Source organism: Artemia sp. Qi Xiang Cuo, chromosome 1, assembly GCF_049724085.1.
Source record: "Artemia sp. Qi Xiang Cuo chromosome 1, ASM4972408v1, whole genome shotgun sequence".
In the NCBI taxonomy this organism is placed as follows: domain Eukaryota; kingdom Metazoa; phylum Arthropoda; class Branchiopoda; order Anostraca; family Artemiidae; genus Artemia; species Artemia sp. Qi Xiang Cuo.
In genome coordinates, this window is record NC_142794.1 from 102,024,187 (window position 1) to 102,047,501 (window position 23,315).

Sequence of the window (23,315 nt, forward strand, 5' to 3'; positions counted from 1 at the left end):
GTGCAAATCAAGGTAAAAAAAAGAGTGATTTTTGCTATAAAAAAGAGTGATTTTTGCTTAAAAAAAAGAGTGCAGGTCGAGACATTTTCACGCGCAGGGCTGCCAAAGCGTGTGCATCACCTCTGAGGTATAAAAGTGTGCATTTCGAATGAAAAGCGTGCAAGTTGGTTACCCTGTTGGATTAATTACACTTCTGACGAAGCTACCAACTACTGACGTTCAAAGTGAATGAAACCTAAAACCCAAAAAAGAGTGATTTTCACTCTTCCGCTTCCCCTCTTTGGTAAAAAAGAGTGCATTTCACACGAAAAATATGCAAGGTGCCAACCCTGTCGACCACAGACTTGAGCTTTTTCTTCGAATGTACTTTCAATAATGATTGAGTCGATCAATTTTCTTTGACAAACTGGCCAAAGAAGACAGCAAGCAATTATTATCGAAATTTTGGTTTTGTATATAAAAAATAGTTATTCTATAATACATCTTGAGGTTCGCTACTGCCATGGGTTTATTTTTCCTGTTCTTACCATTGAAATGTTTGTCGGTTCTCAGCGAAACTGGTTAAACATAACTAACGATGCGTGGTAGATTTTTAACCTACTCTTCAAATGGTACAAATGAGTTACGGTACAACTTTTGTCGGAAAAATGGTATTGTTCATCTCAAAGCGTTGGCAACGGTGCGTAGAAGCCTGTAACGACGGTAAGCAGCAGCCATGGAACACAGCATGGATGGAAATGGAATCTATAGAACAGACGAAACGAGATGTATATATCTTTTGAAAAAGACGATAAATCGAGGTAATATATAGAAATCGCTAAAAATCATGAAACGTTGTCCAGTGATAGAAAAACATAATGACACTGTTCTAGAAACGAATAAGAACAATGTCATCTTGTCCCATGATCAGCGGCGTCACTATTCAATTTTTTTGTGGGAGGGGGGCAGTGGATTTTGCTGATTGGCTGGTTATTTTTACCGACTGATTTTTGTAATATTGATATAGTTCGTTTACTTAATTTAAAAACTAAGTCAATAAATAAAATGGTTGCATGAGACCGTTGTTGTTCTGACGTAGACCGTTGTTCTAACGTCATTTATTTTCGATAGCCCATTTAAAAAAAAAATGAACAAGCAAAACATCAGCGATTCGCACGACAAAGCAAAAAATTGATAACACTGAAATGGTTATAAAGGGTCTTATGTCAAAACGCTGTGATAAGATCTACAAGAGAAGATTTTATTTTAAATAATACACATGAAACAAATACTTGTTTAATGCAAAAGTAACAAAAACAAACTCCATTCGGTTGTTTCGACGGAAAGAAGGGTGCATCTCAAATTATTTAGCGTAAGAAAATATGATTCATAATCGAAACGGCAAAATAATACGGTCTTTTAAAGCACATCTGAATTTTGAAAATCGAGTCATTTTCCCTCATTGACTTTCTTAAGCTTCTTTCCCTCCCCACCCCCCCCCCCCCACCCCACATTATCTTTATTTTGGGGCATCCTGGTATCGAATTCCCTTTTTTTGAAGATATTTTTTTGCCCCATTCCCAATATTGCACCCATCAAACTTTTCAAGTTCTCACAATGGGCAATTGCGCTATGCCTTCGCAATGAAAAATTAGAACGTAAATCCATCTAATGCCCACTTTCGCCCAAGTAAGAAGTATGGGCGCCCATAAGGGGGGGCTCTAGCCCCCTCCCCGCTGAATGATGCTGCCTTATTTTTTATATTTTTGTTTTGAAATTTCTATTATATAGCATTAGAAGTGCCAATAAGACCAGGTAAGTCCCCCCTGGATTTCAGCCTATGTGCGCTCATGATAAGAAGTAAAGTTAAAAGTCAACCATTTCAGCTGCTTAAATCATTAAGTCTTTTTAAGGAGATTGTTGGATATACAGAGACCGTTTTAGGGGGGATAGATGGGGCACTTGCCCCGGGCGCAGAAATTTTTGGGACGCAAAACTTCAAATGAATAATCTAACCGTTAAGTCATTTTGTAATCATTTTATTAAAATAATGTAGCGGGTACAGTTAATAACTACTACTACTACTACTACTAACAACTCACAGCAGCACCAAGCCGCCTGAGGCCAACACAGCACGCTCCTCCTCCACCCCACTCGAGTCACCGCCTGATGGTTTACAACTGTCCATGAAGTTCCCATCTTCTTTAAATCTGTCTTGATGATGTTTTCCCAAACCCGGTGGTGGTGATCTGCTTTTTGTTCAGTAATCGATGATTCGTCAAAGAGAAAGACGTTTGGCAGTCTATTATCCTTCATCCGCACAACGTGCCCCAACCACCTAAACCTTACTTTCATTATAGACCTAGAAAGCGGTATTGAACCACATTTTTCGTATAGCCTATTGTTTGAAATACCGTCAGTCAGCCGGGTACCCAGAACAATCCTTAAGCAATTTCTCTGGAAAACATCTAGCAAATCTTCATCCGCTTTTCGGAGCGTCCATCCTTCAGAGCCATATTTGACCACTGTCATCACTGTAGCTTCTAAGATTCTAATCTTGGTTTGCAGACTTATCTTCCTATTCTTCCAGACTTTTTTTAACTGTGAAAAAACACCCTGAGCTTTGGCTATTCTATTTTTAACATCTTCACTGCTCCTACCGTCTTTACTAATAATACTACCAGGGTAAGTGATGCTTTCCACATGATCAATCTTTTCATTACCCAGCGTCTCTTTTCATCTTCACTTATTCCAAGCCTTAGTGAATTAGTCTTCTTAACATTAATTTTCTAACCAATACTAGCACCCTGAACTCGCAAAACCTCTAAAACTTCATTCATTTTGCTCACACTTTCATCTAGGATGCTTAAATCATCAGCATAATCCAAGTCCGGGAGACTTTTTCCTCCCCAATTGATTCCGTGGTCTCCCGTTGCCTTTCCTGTGCTCCTTAAAACAAAGTCCATCAAAATAATCCATATAAAGGGGGATAGAACACAACCCTGCTTAACTCCTGATTTAATACAAAACCACATTATCCAAATTATACATAAACCAAATTATCTTAATACAAAACCAGCTGCTAACCTCATATCCTACCTTAACCGCAGCAGTGTTATTCTCGTACATAGCACTAATCACTTTAATGTATTTATCTGGTATACCATACAAGGATAAAACCTTTACTAAAGCTCTTCTATCAACAGAATCGAACGCTTGCTCATAATCTATAGAACTGAGGACCAAAGGTGTTTGAAAACTCGGGCACTTCTCAATTATTAACCTAAGAGTGAAAATTTGGTCAACACATCCTCTACCTTTTCTAAAACCGCACTGTTCTTTTCGTAAAACTTTGTCTACGGCATCTCTCAGTCTAAAAGTATCATATTACTAAGCAATTTGCTACCTACAGACTAATGCCTCGATAATTACCACACTCACTTTTATCACCTTTCTTATAAAGTGGCTTAATTAAGGTTTTCCTAAAATCGTTAGGTCGTTAAAATCGACCGATCGTTAAAATCGTTAGGCCTGAAAAATCTGTGGAAGATAGGGGGGGGGGGGCTAATCAAGATTTGACCCCGGTGCAAGTGAGGCCAGAACCAGCACTTTGAGGTAAATACAAAATTGAAATAAATTAATCCGGATCAAGTTCCCAGAACTTCAGGAGCTTCAGAACTTCACCAAATGTTGAATTTCTTCAACTGTCCAAATATTTTAAAAATATTGACATCTGCTGACAGGTTTATTCATAAATCAATATAACAGTAAGTTTAGTTTTCGAGAATACATAAAAAAAAACTATAATTCTATAGTTGAGATTCTGAAAGCACTGCAATTTCTCAGATATGCAACAGAGAATATTTTTTAAGGTTCAAATTCGTAAATTTTGTTTAGTCTTGGCCTATTTCCAATTCAAAGAAAATCGGGTTCAAAACCAAGTGGTAGCCTAAATTCTGAAAACGAAAGAAGAGTCTCAGAAAAATGAAATGAAAATAACTCCTTGTTTTTATGTGGTTTTCAGGATATAAACTTTGGGTTTGAACTTTGGGTTTGGGTACAGAAATTTTGGGTTCAACTAGAGGCTTCATTGTTTTTATGTGGTTTTCAGGATATAAACTTTGGGTTTGAACTTTGGGTTTGGGTACAGAAATTTTGGGTTCAACTAGAGGCTTCATCTCAAAAATTGACAACCCTATATGTAGTCCTAGTAGTAGTCTTAGTACAATAATTTATTAAAAACATGAATACAAAAAAAGAAAGAAGAGAAACAATTCGCAGTATACCAAAAGCTAAGCTTACGAGGTATGGTTCTTAACAAGGTCAACAAAAAATACAGCAATAATAATAAATGTAATAAATAAAATAATATTTAAAAATTATTTCAAGAATAAAGTATAATGGCGGGGCTAAATGAAATTCCTTTAACGAGGCAATTTCGATAACTTCTCCTGTGTTAAAAATGTGCACAACAGGTGTTCAGAGTCGTAACTACAGAAGCTTTAAATTTAAAAAATAAAGAAACATTTTAAATGAAAAAGATGGCACACAAAATATGAGATCAAACTTATGATTGTTTCAATGTTTAAGTTGCGACATTGATTAAAACTCATATAAATCAACAAACTACTGGCACTGGAAAAAAAAAATCAAACCTATTTTTCACGATGAAATTTCAATCTTTCTAAGAATACGTATCTTTTGTTCATTTTGCAAGAAATGTTTTAGACTGATGTGACATTTCCAGAAATTAGGTAAATAAGGAAAATTATATTCTGTGTCATACAAAAGGCCATCCTTTAAAGCAGTGGTTCTCAAGGAGGGGTTCGCGGCCGGTCAACAAAAAAAATAAATAAAACAACCTTTTAACTCTAGGACTGACAATTTTATTTATATTTTAGCTACAGTTTACTTAGTACCGGTAACTGAGAAGGGGTACCTAAAGTGTTATGTGGGTAAAACGGGGTACAGTGTCTAAATAAGTTAGAGGAAAACTGCTCTAAAGGATCTGTCATTTTAGGAAAGTATTGAGAACAATTCGAAAAAATATAAACATTGTTGAAAAAGCAAGCATTATGCCCAAACCCACACGAAAAGTTTTAATCCTTAATGTGCAGAGGGTAGCCACCCTCTGAAATTATAACTTTGTGCAGATACGGTCAGGCACGTATCCAGAGGAATCGCTACAGCCTTCAGGGTCCGCCCCCCCGCACCTCAAAACCTAAAGATTATAATTTTTTTCCTGACAATTTCTCATACAATTGTTTTTTTTTCGAATTGTACTCCAGACCAATTCATGTATATTTGTCTTTCCATGCTTATTAACAAATTATTTTTCAATTTATGTTTAAAAGATAAAACAAAGTTAGGTCTGTTCATTAAAAAGACCCTACCGTTTTTCTAAAAGTAGTTTATAGGAATTAGGAATATGAACTTCACTCGTTTTTCCAAGGATTTTTAGCTTACATTCATATCTGTACGGATTGTAAACACTATATTTTTTTTAATAAACATATCTCTTGTACTTACATAAGGGCCATTCAGTAGCCAAGTCGATTAGCCATTTTTTTTCCTTGGCGTAGACTAGCTTTACGTAAAAACCCTAGCTTTGCTCAAAGTTTTGCGCTGTTCATTGTTTTGTACAAAGTTGATAATCAGTCTCACAAAATGACGAAACAAGTTTGGTCACTAAAAATATTTTTTTAGAAATAAATAATTAGATTGCCTAATTAAACTGGTTAACTAATTTAAAGATATTTCAACTAAGTCAGAATTAAATGTACATTAACCCGTTTTCTGCACACACAAATGATTTCTCAATCTTCTTCGTTATTTGTTATATTACATTGATCAAATGGCTTCTGAATGACTCATACAGGGTTGATTAAAAAGGAATATTGTTGTTGTGGCGTCCACTTACGAAAATTAGCAGAACGTAAAATTGTGTGTGTAATTTTTTTTTAGTTTTTTATCTTTCCCATGAAAATACAATAAAATGCAGTTTTCAATGAAAATACCGAAAAAGGTTATTTTAAAAAATTAGGGGGGGCGGGAATCTGGGTGCATCAGCCCTTCCCCAGATTTACGCCATTGTATTGTTGCGCATCTAGATTTGTGCTAATTCAACTGTCAGAGAACCAGGGAAACGACAAATCACAAAAAAATGAAAGTCACAACAATCCCACATAAATCATTTCAACTTGTCAAAAGTCGGGAAACTCCGAATTACAATTAGCATGATAAATCTTCGTCTTATCTGAGCATTCAAAATAACTTTCAAACACTTCCTCATATCCCCTATGTTCCCACCATCGACAAAGTTGTCTATTCCATTCACATGGCAACACGTAATAGAGTTCAGGATACTCAAATCCTGTGAGGGTGAAAAAGTCCTGATCCCCCAAGTGTCCTTTAAAGTTGTATTTAGCAGCTAAAACATCAATCACGGTTTTACTTAGCAAAGAGGCATATTCAACAGAACTTCTTAGCTTATCCAAATCCATTAGAATAACACCACTGTTAAAGCCTGGGAAACCATTTTTACGTGGCCCTCCAAATGGTGTGGTGTTATGCTTTGCACGGTAAGTATGAAGCACGTGTCTGTACACAGGGGTAAGTTCGTGGGTAAGGCCTATCACATTATCTTCTTGAAACTGCGAAAAATGAAGGAAAAGTTCTCTAATATCGGTGACAACTTTACAGTCTACGTCGATGAAAACGATTTTCTTCAAAGTTGAAGGGGCTGCCTTATAAAAAGTGAGAGAAATGAAAAATAGGGCATCAGCGTAATAGGCACCTGGTTTTGCACTGAAATGTGCTTGCATTATACTTATGACATCTTTTACTTGTTGAGCGATATCTTGCAGGAAATAGGGTGTGACCTAGAAAGAAAAACATATTATTTTTAAAAGTGTAGGGGTGGATGGTACAAAAACTAAGGTAATGATATATACTTCCATTACCTTCATCTAATTACGCCTATGTTTTAGTATATACATTGTGCAGCATCTGGCTCTTCATACCCTGGGAAGATTTAGCTTGCGTAGTTGGATATATGGGCACTTGTTAATAATAATACGGAACAGACTCAAGAATTAAGCTTGAGTTACATCTCAGAATACCGGTTTCATAGCTACAAAAACAAGTGACGGATTATACAATGCATTGGACTTCTGTAATTTGGGCTATATATTTGCACATTAGGGGGTGGGGGGTGGGGGTGTGGGGTATATTAGGTTACATTACCCCCCCTCTCCTTAATGTGAAAATATATAGCTCAGATTATGTTATTATATTATCTAAAGGTTATATTTCATTATGATTGACCTAAATTCACTTCTTGGGTGTGTTCCGTATTATTAACAAGTACCTATACATGATATTTGTCCTGATTTTTTTGGAGAGGGGGGTTATGCTGATAGATTTTACATAGTAATAGATATTCGAAACTTGAATCATAGTAACGCATTGATTTTCTATTCATACTTGCATGCAAGATAGGGAAGAACTATCCCCCTTAGATGGGGCTTTCCACCCCCAAAGAGAAATAGAAGTGTGTATTGAACTGTCATTTCAAACTAAAAGCAAAAAATATTTTGAAACAATGTTTTAATTCTTTATATAAAAAAGACTGGAAAGTAAAAAAAAAAATGTATTTAATCAGTCGAAGATTAAAGTCAATAATAGCTAATACGTTTTTTATAATACAATGCGACTATATAAGCAGGTAAATAGGCAAAAAGTTGGGGCAACCAACATAATTGGCCCATAAAAGGTTTTCAAGTTCAATGGGTTTATTGACAAATGAAAATAATAAATCACACATAATCAAAATACTCAGTCCATTCCTGGACGCCGAGAACCAAAAAATGGATCGATGGCAACTTGATTCTAACTCAAAAACCCTATATAAAGTATGAGCTAATTTCAAACTGGCCTCCTCCTTCGACTTACTAGACTTTCTCAGTACAGACGATGGAAGAAGAAAAGGAGGGTTATATGTCATACTCTAGGCGCCAGCCTGTCGTTTCATTGTTAAGTTGAATTCATTTGCTCCCGGCAGGATTAAATTACTTTTTGGGGGTGTTCCCTTCTATCTTGTTTGACATTTACTGAAAGGGAAATTTACGGACAAAAAACCTGAGGAATACACTCTGAATCGCCCAGAGAAAAACTGGGGACCAATTGTTATTACAGAAATAAATAAACCTTTCCTTCAAAAAATGGGATAGCTTAATTTAGTGTAGTTAAGAGCCTGCAATTTTTCAGTTCAGCTAGGTTTGTAAATACCAAACAGTTAGTGGTAAGGATCTGTAAGTATGGAGCTATTTAGCCCAAAAACGAAATTTAATAAAAATAGATAAATCGAAAGAATTGTTTTTTTATCCTAATGGAAAAAATATCAAATCCATAAAGTTTAATGTTACCCATCAAAAGCTGATAAAAATTTTGGATGTTACCCATCAAAAGCTGGTAAAGTGTGCCATGAGCCTGATAAAATTTGTGTGATTTTTGAAAAATGAGAAACCCTACCCCCCCCCTCCAAACGTCAAAGAACTTTAATAAAAATCATACCATCCCATTCAGCGTATCAGAGAACCCTGCTATTTGAGGTTCCAGGCCCGCTCCCATCTGCAAAATTGTGGAATTTTGCAGTTTTTAATTTTTTTTTTTGCCAGAAGAAAAAAACATAGGTGCGTGTTTCTTTGTTCATTTTTCTTTTCCCCAGGGGGTGGTCGCAGTCAACCAATGGTCCTATTGTATCGGGATCGGGCTCAATTCGAACGAAAATTAAAAGTTTTAACACCCTTTTGTAAGTGACCACAAGGATTAGAGGGCAACAAGCCTGCCTCCCACTCCCCGTTTTTCCCAAGTTATTCGATTAAAAATTCGAACGAAAATTAAAAGTTTTAACACCCTTTTGTAAGTGACCACAAGGATTAGAGGGCAACAAGCCTGCCTCCCACTCCCCGTTTTTCCCAAGTTATTCGATTAAAAATTTGAGATGTCCATTTCGTTCAGTATAGTTCAAAGGTCCAATCACTATGCCTCTGAAGATGACCTGACCTTCCCTCAGAGTCTGGGGAAAGGCCTGTGAGTTATAGAATTTGCCCATTGTTTACATACAGTATTTGTTATTGGGATGTATAGAGATATTTTAAGGGGGGATTTTACGTGGGAGGGAAATTTCCTGGGGTGAACTGTCGAGGGGATATTCTACTAGGGAGGGATGAATTTGCCAGAATGCCTATACGAAATTTAGGTAATTTGTCTTACTGACTCAATTTTACCTGTGATGCTCCGGGGAAATTTTTCAGTGGGGTTGGAATTGCCTAAGGTATTTTGCGTAAGGAAAGGGATTTTCCACGGGATACATTATCCATGAGTGAATTTTCAATGGGACAATTTTTCGAGGGAGAAACTTTTCATCGGGGAGGGGGGAAATCCAGCAATATTTGAAAAAGGATGAGAAATAAAATAAAAACTATGTTTTTTTTCAAATAAAACAGGCTAAAGAGAATTTTCCATGCGGAATTATCCGCAGAAAATTTCAGCACGGATGGAGTTTTTCGGGGAAGGTGAGAACAACAAATGAAGAAATTTTTGGTAGGGGGTATTTTCCATGGAGCGGGTAGGTGGATTTCCCGGTATAATTTGAAAAACGTTCTGAAATCAAACTAAGTTTTTTCAACTGAAAGTAAGGGGCCAGATTAAAACCCAAAAACATCGGAAATTATTCCCTATATGAGGGGGACTGTCTTCTCCTCAATACCTCGCTCTTTCGCTAATGTTTTGTTCCAATTCTTTATGAACGACTCCTGAAACACAAGGGCCATTTAATTAGAATAAGAAGCTTTTTTAAACTACTAAAAAACTCTAGCGTGAAGAGCAAGGGATTGAGGATGAGGCAGCCCCCTTTATATACGGAAGAATTTCTGTTCGTTTTAAGGTTTAATATTGCGCCTGATTTTCAGTTGAAAAAAAAACAAGAAAACAAGGCACAAATTGAGAACTTAAGCTTTATCGAGGGATTGTGGCATATATTGCGCGGGTGTAAATGCCTCCGCATCACACAATCTACTCTGTGTTTATTCTCTGCCCATGGGCGTAGGGAGGGGGGGGACAGCTGCCCCCCCTAGACCTTCAAATTTACATTAGATATGGCTGAAAAAGCAGATGGTTGGAAAAGCAGTTGATAAAAGGCCCTCCATTACACTATCGACTGCCCCCCCCTAGACAATATGCTGCCAACGCCCATGTCTCTGCCTCTTACAGTATCACCCAAAAAGTCTTACGTTCTTCCTTTTATTTTAATGTACCTTAAAATGAATCCAAAAAAGAAGTTTTTCAAAGAAAAGTAATGGCCATATTAAACTTAAGATCAGGAGAACCAAGTTCCTAGAATAATTCAAACAAACAAAAACATTTTACTGTTAAAGAATAAATGAAAACCAAAACGATCAGAAATTAAATACACCATCATAGCAAACAAACATACAACATATACTAATATAAATGAATATATCAATCTTAAAACGAATAAAACTTAAATTGAATATGCAGATCAAGCTTAAAACCAAAAATCACTACAAACAAGAGTCTGGCTGCTTCTTTCCCAGCTGTAAAAGTCTATATTCGTAAAGTAGCCTACCCCGCCCGCAAAAAAAAGAAACGAATTTCTTCATCAAACTTTTGCCGCTTCTAAGTTAGGCTAGTTTAGGTTATGTTTATCGCTTTTAAGTTAGGTTAGTCTAGGTTAAGTTGGCGGCAGTACATGATGGTTGCCAAGCGACAGTGACGAATCAAGTTTTAACGGTGTCTTTTCCAGTTTATCAACAACAGTTACATTCGTTTTAAACGTTGACATCCATCTGGTAAGGTTTTCATAATACCAGGCACGATTTTGATAGCACAATGCTTGATTTTCATAATATCTGACGAGATTTTTATAATACCACACAAGATTTTGGTAATACTTGGCAAGATTTTGACGATATCAGACACAATTCTGATAGCATTATGCTTGATTCTGATAATATCAGACAAGTTTTGGTAGTTCCAGAAAATGTTTTGTTAATATCAGGTAAAATTTTGATAATACCACGCAAGATTCTGTTAATAACTTGCAAGATTTTGATAGTACCACATAAGATTTTTATAAATGAAAAATCTGAAGCTGAACTGGCCAGTCATGACAAAGAAACAAAGAGAGAAAACTCATTGATGAAAATAGACAAAACGGAACTTCGGCCAGAAGGGGAAAGACAAAAAACCAAAACGACGTGGATATTTCAGTTACTTTGGTGCTTTCATCGAAGTACTCTATTAGGAACAGTAACCTAAGAGTAGAAGGCTATCTTATAGTCCCACGCGAACCACGTGGTTTATGGTTTTTCTCAGTGAGAATGAAAAAACAGAATTTTTCTCACTTGAAAAACCAGGAATTTTCTCACTTTTATGGATGTTTCTTGGACGGTTATGTGTGTTGGTCAATTTATTTGATGTTTTTCATGGTTGTCAACATCGAATTATGGATGTTTTATGGTTTTTGTCAGTGAGAATGTAAAAAACAGGAACTTTCTCACATTTATGTCTGTTTTTATGGTTTTTGTCAGTGAGAATGAAAAAACAGGAACTTTGTCACATTTATGTCTGTTTTCATGGATGGTTATGTGTGTTGGTCGATTTATTTGATGTTTTTATGGATTTTGTCAGTGAGAATGGAAAAACAGGAACTTTGTCACTCCCTTCTTGTTGTAGGTCAATGCAGATGTTATGAGTTTCCGGGAAACAGTATTTGTTATTGTTGTTCAAGCCAAATGTTATGAGTTCCCCGGAAACAGTTAGATCACGTGTTTCCTTCTCAGCCAATCAGCGAGTCGGATACATCCTCCTTCTCAGCCAATCAGAGGGATGGTTACATAGTAGTAACGGAGGGAATATAAGGAACGGGTTTTTTGCTATAGTTTTATTAGTCTGTGAATAGAATTCAAAGGAGTGAGAAGAAGAAGAACAGTTATATTTGTGTTGATGGCGATGAGTGGAATGTTTACTCTATTAGAAGTTGATAGTGGAGTTGATGATAATAGTACAAGAGCACCAAGCATTGCGGTGGAAATCACGAAAGGATCTCGGCTTTGTCTGGAATGGGATGCAGTATATGCAAGATATGTGATATCCTTGAGCAAATTTAAAATGGAGGATCAATTATGTTTTGCAGCAAAAGTTGATATAGCACATGTGAATAGACTTCAATGTGCTTTAAGTGCATTAGTGAAACATATTGAAGACAATAAACAGTATCGCTAATTGTACATGCATAGTATTATTGCTGTTGTTGTAATTATTCAATAAAATTGTTTCGAAATCGAAAATGATTTCTTTCTTTTCTGGTTAGGGCTAACGAATCAGGCTCAGTCTAGAGTCAGCAGTCAGAGTGAAAGGACTGAAAAATTAATAAATTTGAGAGAGAGAGAATTAGATCAAATCTAGTGTTTATGGAAAAACATTTGATTTTGGATGATGATTTTCTCGAGTTACCTCTTAAACACAGAATATTCTCTCGGTCGGGGTACACTTGACAATATAATGAGGAGTGATTCTCCCCCCATTGGACTATTGTATGAAGCTTTTAAAATGTGACTCAAATGCTTATAGTCAATTTATTGATATATTAATTGGAACAAAGCAGAATCATATTGTGGATATACTTTTGAAAACATTGCCAATGGATTCAATGTAGATGACTCCTCCGTCATTCGAAAGAGGTAACGTTACAGAGCTACTCCTCTCCCCCATTTCCCCTCATTGAATTTATCGAGCGAAGACGATCAGTTTCGTTTTAGCTGTGAGTGAGTTGACATCGGAAACCAAAAATTTTCTATATATGTCCATTGTGCTTGTACACTCTTGGCAGTTGGACTCAATGCGAGAATTGTACAATTATTGATGACTATAGTGAAAAGTGTAAATTATGTAATCCTTGCAAATTACATAGAGGCTATGCAGTACAAATTAAAGGATGTAATTCATGTCTTGAGGAGGTGCGTGACTCTCACCCTAGAGGGCACCTGTGCTCCAATTGTCACAATGATAAATGTGATCAGTGGGAGAATACTTACCCCGCTATGATTGGAAACAATCCCAAACGTGATTTCAGTTTATTTCTACGAGATTGGTATCGTCGCGGATTTAAACTATTCTGGGAATAGGAATCTGGTCTACGATTCAACTGTTGGGGTAACAAGACAATTTGGTTTCTACGTCAGCGCTGTGACGACACTGCCTATTATGACTATAAACCTAGTGATTTTTATTTGGCAATTACCGAATGTGATTCACCATTTGAAAACATTGTATGTGATATTGCTTCAAAAAGACAGATTGAAACTCGTGAATTTCATAATATGAATGCAAATAGTATCATTGACTATACACAGAGATATGACAAAAGTGAAGTTACATTGTGCTGTAGAAAATGTGACCCTGACTTTGCAGTCAATCAAGATCAATATACAGTGAATCCAAATGATTTACCAGCATTAGTGGTTCACGACAGTTGCCTATACACCGATGAAGAAATCTAAAAGTGAAGATTTAAAGACATTGTTGTATATATACATTTTATTAATAAACAAATTCACAAAAATTTTTTAAGATCTCAATACTGTATAGGTCAATACTGTATTTTTTAAGATCTCAATACTGTATAGGAAAGAAATCAATACTGTATAGGTCTGAGAGGATATTTTCCACTAGAAAGTCGTTCAGACGGGGATTGTCACTATAAATGTGGAGAAACTGCTTGTAAGTATAGCCACGACATCGGAACACAAAATATAGTAGTGCATGGAAGCCACAGCTTTTAGTCGTTAGATCCTGCACCCTCTTTCGATTTTGAATAATAGTTTTCCCACTGCTCTCAATATAGTTGCTGATGTGAGGTGTGTAGAATGTATAGGGTAGACCAAGAGGATCAAAAAATTCGATATTCTTCACTGTTTGATAGATGCACAGCCAATGACCCGTCAGCACAGTCGACGGACTGCTATTAACAATAATCAAGGTATTGTTCGCTTTTTGAATTTTTCCAAGATAGTCTGAGGGTAGACAATAGGATTTGTACTGGGACATGTAGGGGTCCATATTAAATACATTGATTATTTGACTGGTGTTCATGGCGCCAAGTCTAGTAGAACACTGCCTTCGGGAGTGATTTCCCAATGGGTTTCATATTGATTTATTTAGATTAGTGCAATACTCTCGGCCATTGGATTGGAAAATGTACACTCTAAACGCACAGTCCCCATACGTACTATACTCAGATCCTGTGTGCCAGACAAGTCCAATACAATGATACCATGTGTTTTAGCAAACATATCTTCGGTTATACCATTTTCAAATAGTTGAGAGTCATGGTCTAGAGTTTGCATGGTCAACTCGTACAATGTTCTATAGGATTTATCAAAAGATAGATTGTAGAGTGGGATGCCGTTTACTTTGCACACAAGAGATGAAAGTCCAAACATCTCGAATGTATGTGGGCATTCAGTCCATGATCCTATTGCACTGGCACTTTTCACAAATGCCAACGCAAGCTATGATGTAATTTCGCCATTGATATGTAATTAGTTAGTGAAGGTTTGTGAGTATAGGTCACAATGACTCAGAGTGGTAACTGAATGTGGTCAAAACTGCTGAATATTAGGGTCACTGGTTGTTTGTTTCTCTACTGCTAATGCAAAAGAAGCTTTAACCTGTTGTTTGCGTACATGTAGTATTGCTGAAGTGAGGGAGAGACTCACATCAGGATTGACAGCAAGTTCTTTTCTCAAAATGAAATTGGATGGTGCAAGCGTCAATTTTATATCCACTTTAACATTGGGCGGCAGCCATTGGGTTATATTAAATATTTCATCATATATTTTTCCAAATAGATGTAATTCACTAGTTGTAGCATTTTTAAGTGCATCTGTACTATCAGTATTAGTAATATTTTCATATCCATTGGAGGCGCCTCTCAATTCCTTGTATGACTTGGCGTCATCAGCATGAATTGCATATAGCTAGTATAATTTGAGAGAGCGTTGCTTGTGCTCACCAGTATGCCATTGATGTAGACACTAATTTGACTAAATAAATTATGTAATATACAATTTTCATAGGATATCCCCTCGGCCCGAATCGGCAGTAAATTATCGGATTTCAAGACTTTCATTTGCAAATCTATAAATGTGGACGATAAATCTATGAAGTAGTCTTCATTGGAATAAATTTGAAAGTGGATATTATCGGAGAGGGGTTGTTGTGGATAAAATTGTTCATAGTATCCATGCTTGACACTCACATCAACATTTTCAGCATTGAATAGATTCAATGAGGCGGTGATTGAAGTTTGAGAATCCTTATGCGGTAGGTAGGACATTTTAGGAGAAGAAATCTAGTTTCGATCTAACAATTTTCTTCCTGGGCCTTCTGGTTACACTACGTGTCGGCTTTTTCCTTCTTTTCTTTGACAAAAGGGATGATGTCTTTTGTTTCCGACCTGAGTAGAGACAGATGAGGGATGCATTGTTTCTTGGCCTTTTTAAGCCTTTACCATTTTGTTTTAATCTCTCGCCCAGGGTTCGCGCACTGGACCTAAGATTTTCCGAAGCACTTTTTTAAAATCCTTGCCAGAGCCCCAATCGTATAGTTTAGAGGATGCAAAATATTTCGCAGCCAGTGCAAGATACTTTAGAGCCAGTGGAAGCGAAGAACGAAAGAGCTTAGCAAACCCAGTACCAAGACCGTAGCCAGAAACCGACGTACGACCTGTGTTAAATTCTATTTCATTGCCCTGTTGTCTTGGGCCAAGAGTATTAATATAGCAGTTAATATCAGGACAAGTGAATACCACTTTATTATTAGACATTTTGCTTTTGAACGATGGGTCGAAAATGGCATGTAATCACAGCCAAACCTTTTGAAATTGCTATGGGATCACCCAATTCGGTTCTTAGTGTTAACTGACAGAGTTCCAAATAGGAAGTGTTTACGGGAATATACTGAAGATGCTTTATATTGTAGTGGGGAATATGTTCTTGATTGGTTTTTCGTTCAAGAACTCGTAGGAGGGGAACATTTGAATTACAGACCCGAAATGTTTCCACAAATGAAGCGTATATAAATATACAGGTGTCTGTGGTGAAGGCAGGTGGGTAGTCAGCAGAACTGAAATTAATGTTTCCGGCACTTTTACCATTGATTATATTGAGCTTAAAGCCAAGAACATCCTTTAGGTTATCATTGAGAATAACCTTTTCACTGGCAATGGGTGAACTAATATAGATCTTGTCGTCTTCTTTTTATTAGATAAGATAAAAAGCTCCCTTTTAACGATAGGACATTCTTTAATTGATGGAACAACATAAATCGTTTATACAGGTGAGGTCCTCAGAGGGTAATTCAATGTATAGTTAATTCAACAAATTGATTTTTTGAATTTGTTCTTGATCACCTGTTGGTGGCGGCGGCCAATCATAGGGTCTAATTTTTATTTCATATTTACGATCCTTTCTCAGGATGTCGTAGGTATTTTTGAGAATACAGTCGACAAGAGCCACTTCATACTTTCCAGTGTCGTCAAATTTGTTGGTGGAAGAGAGTTTTTTTCAAAAATCACTTGATCTGTTTAAGTCATTGTAGAGAGGATCAGAAACATTGGAAATGAACGTCACAGAACAACCATTGTGCACTGTTAACATGTTCAGCACCAATCAAAGAATCAATATCTCGATTTTATCCTAACCAGTGAACCAGCAACTGTTTCTTGCCATGACGTGTACGACTCTTTAATATCTTTTCAATTTGATAAATTTCACTAGTGGTTCTAACTTTTTGCAGTTCATATTCATAAAAACCGCCGAGAATCTCGTCATCTTTGGTGTCTCGCAGTCTATATTTCGTAAGTTCAGTGTCCTGGATTTTGGACACTTTAAAAGGTTCAGTGCTCCATAAATAAGTCCCTTTTTCAAAAATATTGGTGGTTCTATTAATTCGAACAGTATCACCAACATTGAATTTCTTCTTCACATTTTTTTTTCTCTTTTTCACCATTGGAGTATTGCTTTAGAAAAATATCAAATGTATTTTCATTGTAGTGAACATCCCGAGGGCTTGAGTTGGACAGAGATCGATGGGGTCGATGGTTGTATATCTGCATGATTTTATCTAAATCATGAATAAATGCCGATGTATTTTTCAGGGTACAATATCTTGAAATTAATAGACGAATCGTTCTTATTAATCGTTCAGCCAATGCAGCCTTTATCGGGCTGTGACAATGATAAAGTGTTGTATTATATTTCAAAAGAACCTTTTGCACATGGGGATTAACAAATTCACTGCCACGATCCGATTGAATTTTTCTATATGAATACTAGCGACGAAGACCACACTGCCTTTCCATCACAAACAACAAAAGTACGAAGAACAAAAGGGAAATCTTTTTGTAAGACAGTGGAGATAATTTGAATGAATATTTCGGCCCTATGTCCACGGGCCGTCCTCAGCAAGACAAAAATATATAAAAGAAAAAAGACTCACAACAACATGCGACCAATAAAACCAAAAAAGTGGAAATTCTTTCAAAACAATCCTAGCATCATTACTTCAGCGAAGTTCAACCAGGACTGATAAAAAGTAAGGTAAAACAAGACGATTCAATGAAATGAAAGAAAATAAATTAAAAACATGTTCTTATTGCTAATCCAGCCTTTTTGGCAGCTAACCTCAAAGGTCTTTTTGTAACTGGTTCTGTGTTAATGTCTATCGGTTTTTTAAAATATTTTGTAAGATCATTTTTAATTAAATTTGTGTATAGAGCATTTAGTGTATATTCCCCCAAGTCCCTAATTAGGGAAATATTATTATTAATCTTAAATCTGATTTCAATTACTTCTCAAACTACCTGTTTTATGCCTATGTCATGGCTAATAAGGGCAGCTTCATTAAAAAGTATATTGTGGTTAGGATTTTCAAAAATATGGCTGCCTAATGCAGAATCAGATGAAACAGTGGAAATATTAGAATTTAAAGCTTTGACAATATCATCTTTATGCTGTTGTATGCGCTTTTCTAAATTCTGGTGTGTTCTACCTATATAATATTTGCCACAATCGCATGGTATTTGATAGACCCCTCTTTGGCGAGTAACTGGGGTTTTATCTTTACCAGAATTTAGAAAATTTATGATTCTAAAATTATTTGTGAATACTACATGCAGATTATTTTTTTGTGCAAACTTTTTTAAGATTTGTAGTGATTTTTGGGATATAGGGGAGGTAAATTATATTTAAGGGCTTGTCAGACATCTCACTTGGTAAGCTATCATTAATTTTACGGGAATGTCTTTTCAGTCTACAGTTAATTACATTATTAATAAATATCATAGGATACCCATTTCCAAAAAGTATGTCCTTGATAAAGTTTAATTCTGCTGTGATGTGGGAATCAGAACAAATATTTAGGGCGCGATCGACGAGGGATATTACGACTGCTCTTTTAACTTGAGGGGGTGGTTTGATGTAAAATGCAAATATCTATTATTTTGTGTTGGTTTTCTATAAATAGTAAAATTGAGTTTATCAAAGCTACGAATAACTAACACATCCAGGAATGGGATTTTATTTGCGATTTCAATTTCTAAGGTAAACTGTAAATTTCTATCATATGTATTAAGGTGATCTAAAAAACCCTTTAGCTCATTTTCCCCATAGTTCCAGGGTGAAATTAAGTCATCCATGTACCGTCCCCAAAAGATATGTTTCAAGAAATACGAATCTAATGCCCAATTTTCAATATGTTCCACATAAATATTTGCCAGTAACCCGGAGAGGGGAGCGCCCATCGCTAAGCCCTTAATTTGCTGGTAAAAAGAAGTGCGGAATTGGAAATACATTGAGTATTTGTTACAGAGTTTAACCAAGGTCATTAAGACATCACAATCTATTCCTGCTGCTGAAGCTTCTATTAAGTGATAATTTTCTTTGATTTTATTAGAAAATATTATTAAATAAGATTTTATTATTAAATGCATCTTGAAGTAAAATCAGTTTTTTGTCATCGGCAATATTCTCATCATTAATGAATTTGCTTAGATTGTCTTCAAAATGTTCGACGGGCGAGAGGACAAGTTCAAATGGTGTCAATTAATAGGGTTTAGTCATTCTGTAGAGAAAACTGTTTACAAGTCCTGCAATTATTGGCAGTAAAAGTGGGAAAAAGCTACCGCCTGCTTGAAGGAGCCATTTTCTTTTAATTTTTTTCCCATTTTTTTTTAAATCCAAGGCGAGGAAAGTGGAAAGATGTTGGTTTGTCTTTTGTATAAAAACTTCTGGCAGTTGAAAATTGCCCTAAGTTAAATTTAAACAAAGTTCAAGTATTATATTAATGAAATCATTGTCAACCTCATGTTTGATTATGACCTTCCTAAGCAATGGTTTTGAAGTGCTTAAACGAAAAATAAATGTCATTTTTCGTGTAGTTTCTTCAGTGTCATAATGGCAACTAATAGTCTTTTCTACTGTTCACTGGAAGATGTACTGTAATTTCATTGTCGAAAATGTCGGTGACTACACGTAGATCCTCGGGCGTGCTCTGATTAAGATCCAACAAAATGTAACCGTAGGGCTTGCTAGTCGCCTGAGTGTACGCTGACAACAGAAATTTTGGAGCGCCGGGGTATATCTGCTTATTGAGAGTTATGAGCGAGCTAGAATCACGAACAACTCGATAGATAATATAGACGGTGCAATTCAAAGCAAGGGTTCGCATACATTTGCTCTGATGAAACAGATTGTGTAGAACCAGAGTAACGGAAATGTTTTCTTGGTAGGAGCGAACGGTGAACAGTTGTAGCATTTCCTGTGAGAACTGTTCAATGGATTCAGCCATATCATTAATAATCAACCACGAGTTCAATTCAATACTATTGAAAACATCAACTCCCCGTATGAATTGTATTGGTATGGTTGTGGCAATAGCTTTTATTTTATCATAGTACTCCTGCCAAATAATATAGCAATAGTAGATTTTTTTCTGCTTTTTCAAAAACATTGTATTGCAATTTTTAATTATCTTAGCTAAGAGTGTTGTTTTCCCCAACATTGAGGAACCACATAGAAACGAACTGACTGGCGTTTTAAATTGATACAAGCTGCTGCTGCTGTTGCCAACATTCGGACTATAACTAACTGTAAATGATGTATGTCCAATGAATAAGTAGTAGCAATAATTTTCCCCATAGATCTATCTATTCAAGAACAACAAAAAAAACAATATTTCACGGCAGCATTTATTTCGACACTGCATAAAAACAAATATTTGTCATCAACATGAACTGCAATGATAAAAATAACACTTGTTCAAAAAGAACAGTTGACAAAATTTCATGCTCAACATGAAAACTCTATTTGTTCAACATGAACTCGGCAATGATAACACTCTATGTACAATAAAAAAACACTTTTGTCCATTATCAGCACTTATTGTCTTTAAAAACACTTTTCTGTACAACAACAACATCTTTTAAAGCACTTATTGTCAACTTAAACACTTTTCTGTACAAAAAAAAACAAAAAAAAACACTTTTCTATACAACAACAACAACAACAAAACAGAAAACACTTGAAAATACACTTGGAACTAGCACAGTTGAACATTACAGTGAATTTAAAGGTGGGATCCCCCCCGGGGACCGCGGGGCCGAAGGCCGGCCGGCCGCAGGTGGGACCCCCCCCCCTGGGTGGCCGCGGGAAGGGACCCCACCCCCACCCCCCTGCCCCGGGGGCCACGATAAAAAAGCAATAGTTGTCGTCACTGCTACAGGGGAGTGGTTGGGTTAGTGGTGCTGGATTGAGGTTGGACTAGATTCATTGGCTAGCTTAATTTATGAAAGGTTGAGTGGAGGTAGTTAGTGCTATGGTTAGGTTTGTTTATCAAGACCAAGTTGATTACGATAGTCTACGCATTCAACTCGGTCTGAAATACGGTAGTGGCCATGAGGCAGGACACTCACACCATTCTCGAGCACATAGACTTTGTCGGATATACATGACATTGCATTCTTTTCCACTCTCACAGTATAATTTCTATACTGTAGAGAGCGAATTGCAAGCACTTGTGCTCTCGGCACTAGGCTACTTTCTATACAGTCTCTGTACACGCTCATGTTGAAATTGCTCTTTAAAAAATGTGTAGGCACTCCTTTACACGCCTTCTTTTCTTCCCCACTATGAGTTTCAACGCACTAGACTTTGCGGCCCAGGAACACTCCCCTGGATATCAAATCACTCCCCGTCTCTGATTTTAACATTAATAGTTGGTTGGGGGCTTGACGTTTCACCAACTCGGGGTAGATGGTTGGATTCCAGTTGGTGAAATCCATCCACGAGCTGATGTGTTCCCTCTTTTCTAAATCACCCAATAAATCTTCAGTCCTATTTACCTTTAACAGCAGATAATCTGTATCCCCACAGTAAACTTGAACCTCCCCCTCCCGTGGCCATTGCACCTTGCACACATTGTAAAAAAACGACAACATGAGATTTTTTGAAATTTCCAGTACTGAACTGCCGCCTGCTATATTCTTGTTCAGTACCACATTTCGCTTTCGCCTGTGTAGAAGAACAATGCCAGTCTCTATGCTCGCGAATGATTTAAAATTGGGATCGGCAATAATTTGTGCACACTCTAGAGGGTCAGTCACGACATCACAGCGAGATTTATTACGAACGCTTTCACACATTTTGCCAAACGCTGAATTTAGAATGAGCTTATACATTTCCTTCTCCACCTTTAAATGTGCCCTAGAGTGTTTATCGACAAAGGTGTCGATAAATGTTTTCAAATAAGGTCGCTGATTGAAATGTAGGACCCTGTGTATTTTGGTGATCTTGAAACCATTGTTCACCATCCAGTGCAAAAGCACATGGTGAACAACGATATTCTCCTTAGGGTCCAAATCAGCAATCAGTTTCTGTTTGGAGGGGGTCCAGTGCATCCCCATATCCTCAACCAATGAACGATTGTAGGGGCTCAGAGAGTCCCTGCTCACGGACCGATTGATACAGGGAAAAACAAAATCTTTGACTGAGTCGTGAAGCGCCAGCGGAATGTGACCGTCAATTTCAAAGAACCATCCTTGTGGCCCATTGTCCTCGACTGTGGTAATGTCGGGGAACTCACAAGGATTCTCAAGCCATTGATAGTTCCCACACGGCAAAGAGTAGTGGGACATTGTCGAGGGGTACAATGAGTTCATGTCCAAGAACACTGCATTTGACTTTGCACCGGTGCTTTGTCCGCTCGGATCGGTTGATAAGACGCGGTCCCCATGAAAAACATACCCTCCCCTCATTGAACGCTCTACAAAAAGGTGTTGATCTACATCAGTGATTAGGCCTAGTTCCTCCCTGCTAATTTTTAAAATTAAATCCATCACTAAATGGGGTGTGGAAAAATAATAGCCTACATCTAACCCGAACTCTGAATAGATTTGGTCTGTGTTCTTACAGACTATATTCAACAGAGTTAGAACGTCACTGGCCAAGTACAGTCTACAATAATCCCACCCATTTTTACAATCCCCCTTGGACCACACCTTCTTGGCAAACTCATACTCCTCTGCTGTGCATTCACTGTTGGTCAGTGAATTGTAAAAAGTTTCAATTGGAGGTAGTTTCACCTCGCATAAGAGTGCGCCAGAACAGTAATAGTCGTATGCGTATATACCTTTACAGGTCAAGAGCTCATACATTTCACTGTCTGGAAAGTGCTGTTTAAGCAAGGGAAAGCTATCAAAATTGTCGCTTTTTTGCACTTGAATCAATTGACTCAATACCTTGGGAAAAAAACTAAAGGAATCTAAAAACCTGATTTTATTCCAGCACCTATGCCCATTATCCACTGCCTGCCATTTCAGTTCGAGAAGCAACAACTTCTCGGCCGATTTGGGAATAATGTTATAGATAAATGAATTATTCACCCATGGACAATCTACTCCCCCTCCCTCCCTATGCATACGTGCCAGTGCCGGTAAAATAAATTTTAAGTCATAATTAGAGTTGTGGATAAAAACAGGGATAAAAAACTGCTGGCTAACATTTAAATTACACGATTGATGCGCAACCCCCCTAAAATTACTACCCCCAGAGGATATTTCCTTCCACAAGTGATTATGATCTCTGACTTTCCCCCTCCTACCGGCCCCGATTTTGCCTTTAGTCCCCTTATACCCCGCTACAAACTCTCCCTTACAAACCCAAAATATTTTGTTATATTTAATCGAGATATGA

General features: G+C 37.0%; 1 protein-coding gene across 2 annotated transcripts in view; it reads right to left on the reverse strand.

Moving 5' to 3' along the window:
- Positions 1–3,780: 3,780 nt before the first annotated feature.
- Positions 3,781–23,315, reverse strand: part of LOC148957022 (xyloside xylosyltransferase 1-like) — a 39,784-nt gene continuing 20,249 nt past the window's right edge. The window contains exons 2-3 of one of the 2 annotated variants that reach the window (XR_016142477.1): positions 4,674–6,860; positions 3,781–4,634 (exon numbers count right to left, since the gene is read on the reverse strand). Coding sequence is in view for 1 of the 2 variants with exons in the window: in XM_089097328.1 (XP_088953454.1) it covers positions 6,183–6,860 (678 nt within the window). In the remaining variant the exon portion in view is untranslated. Of the gene's footprint in view, positions 6,861–23,315 lie in introns of both variants that reach the window. The other variant, XM_089097328.1, reaches the window with a different exon arrangement.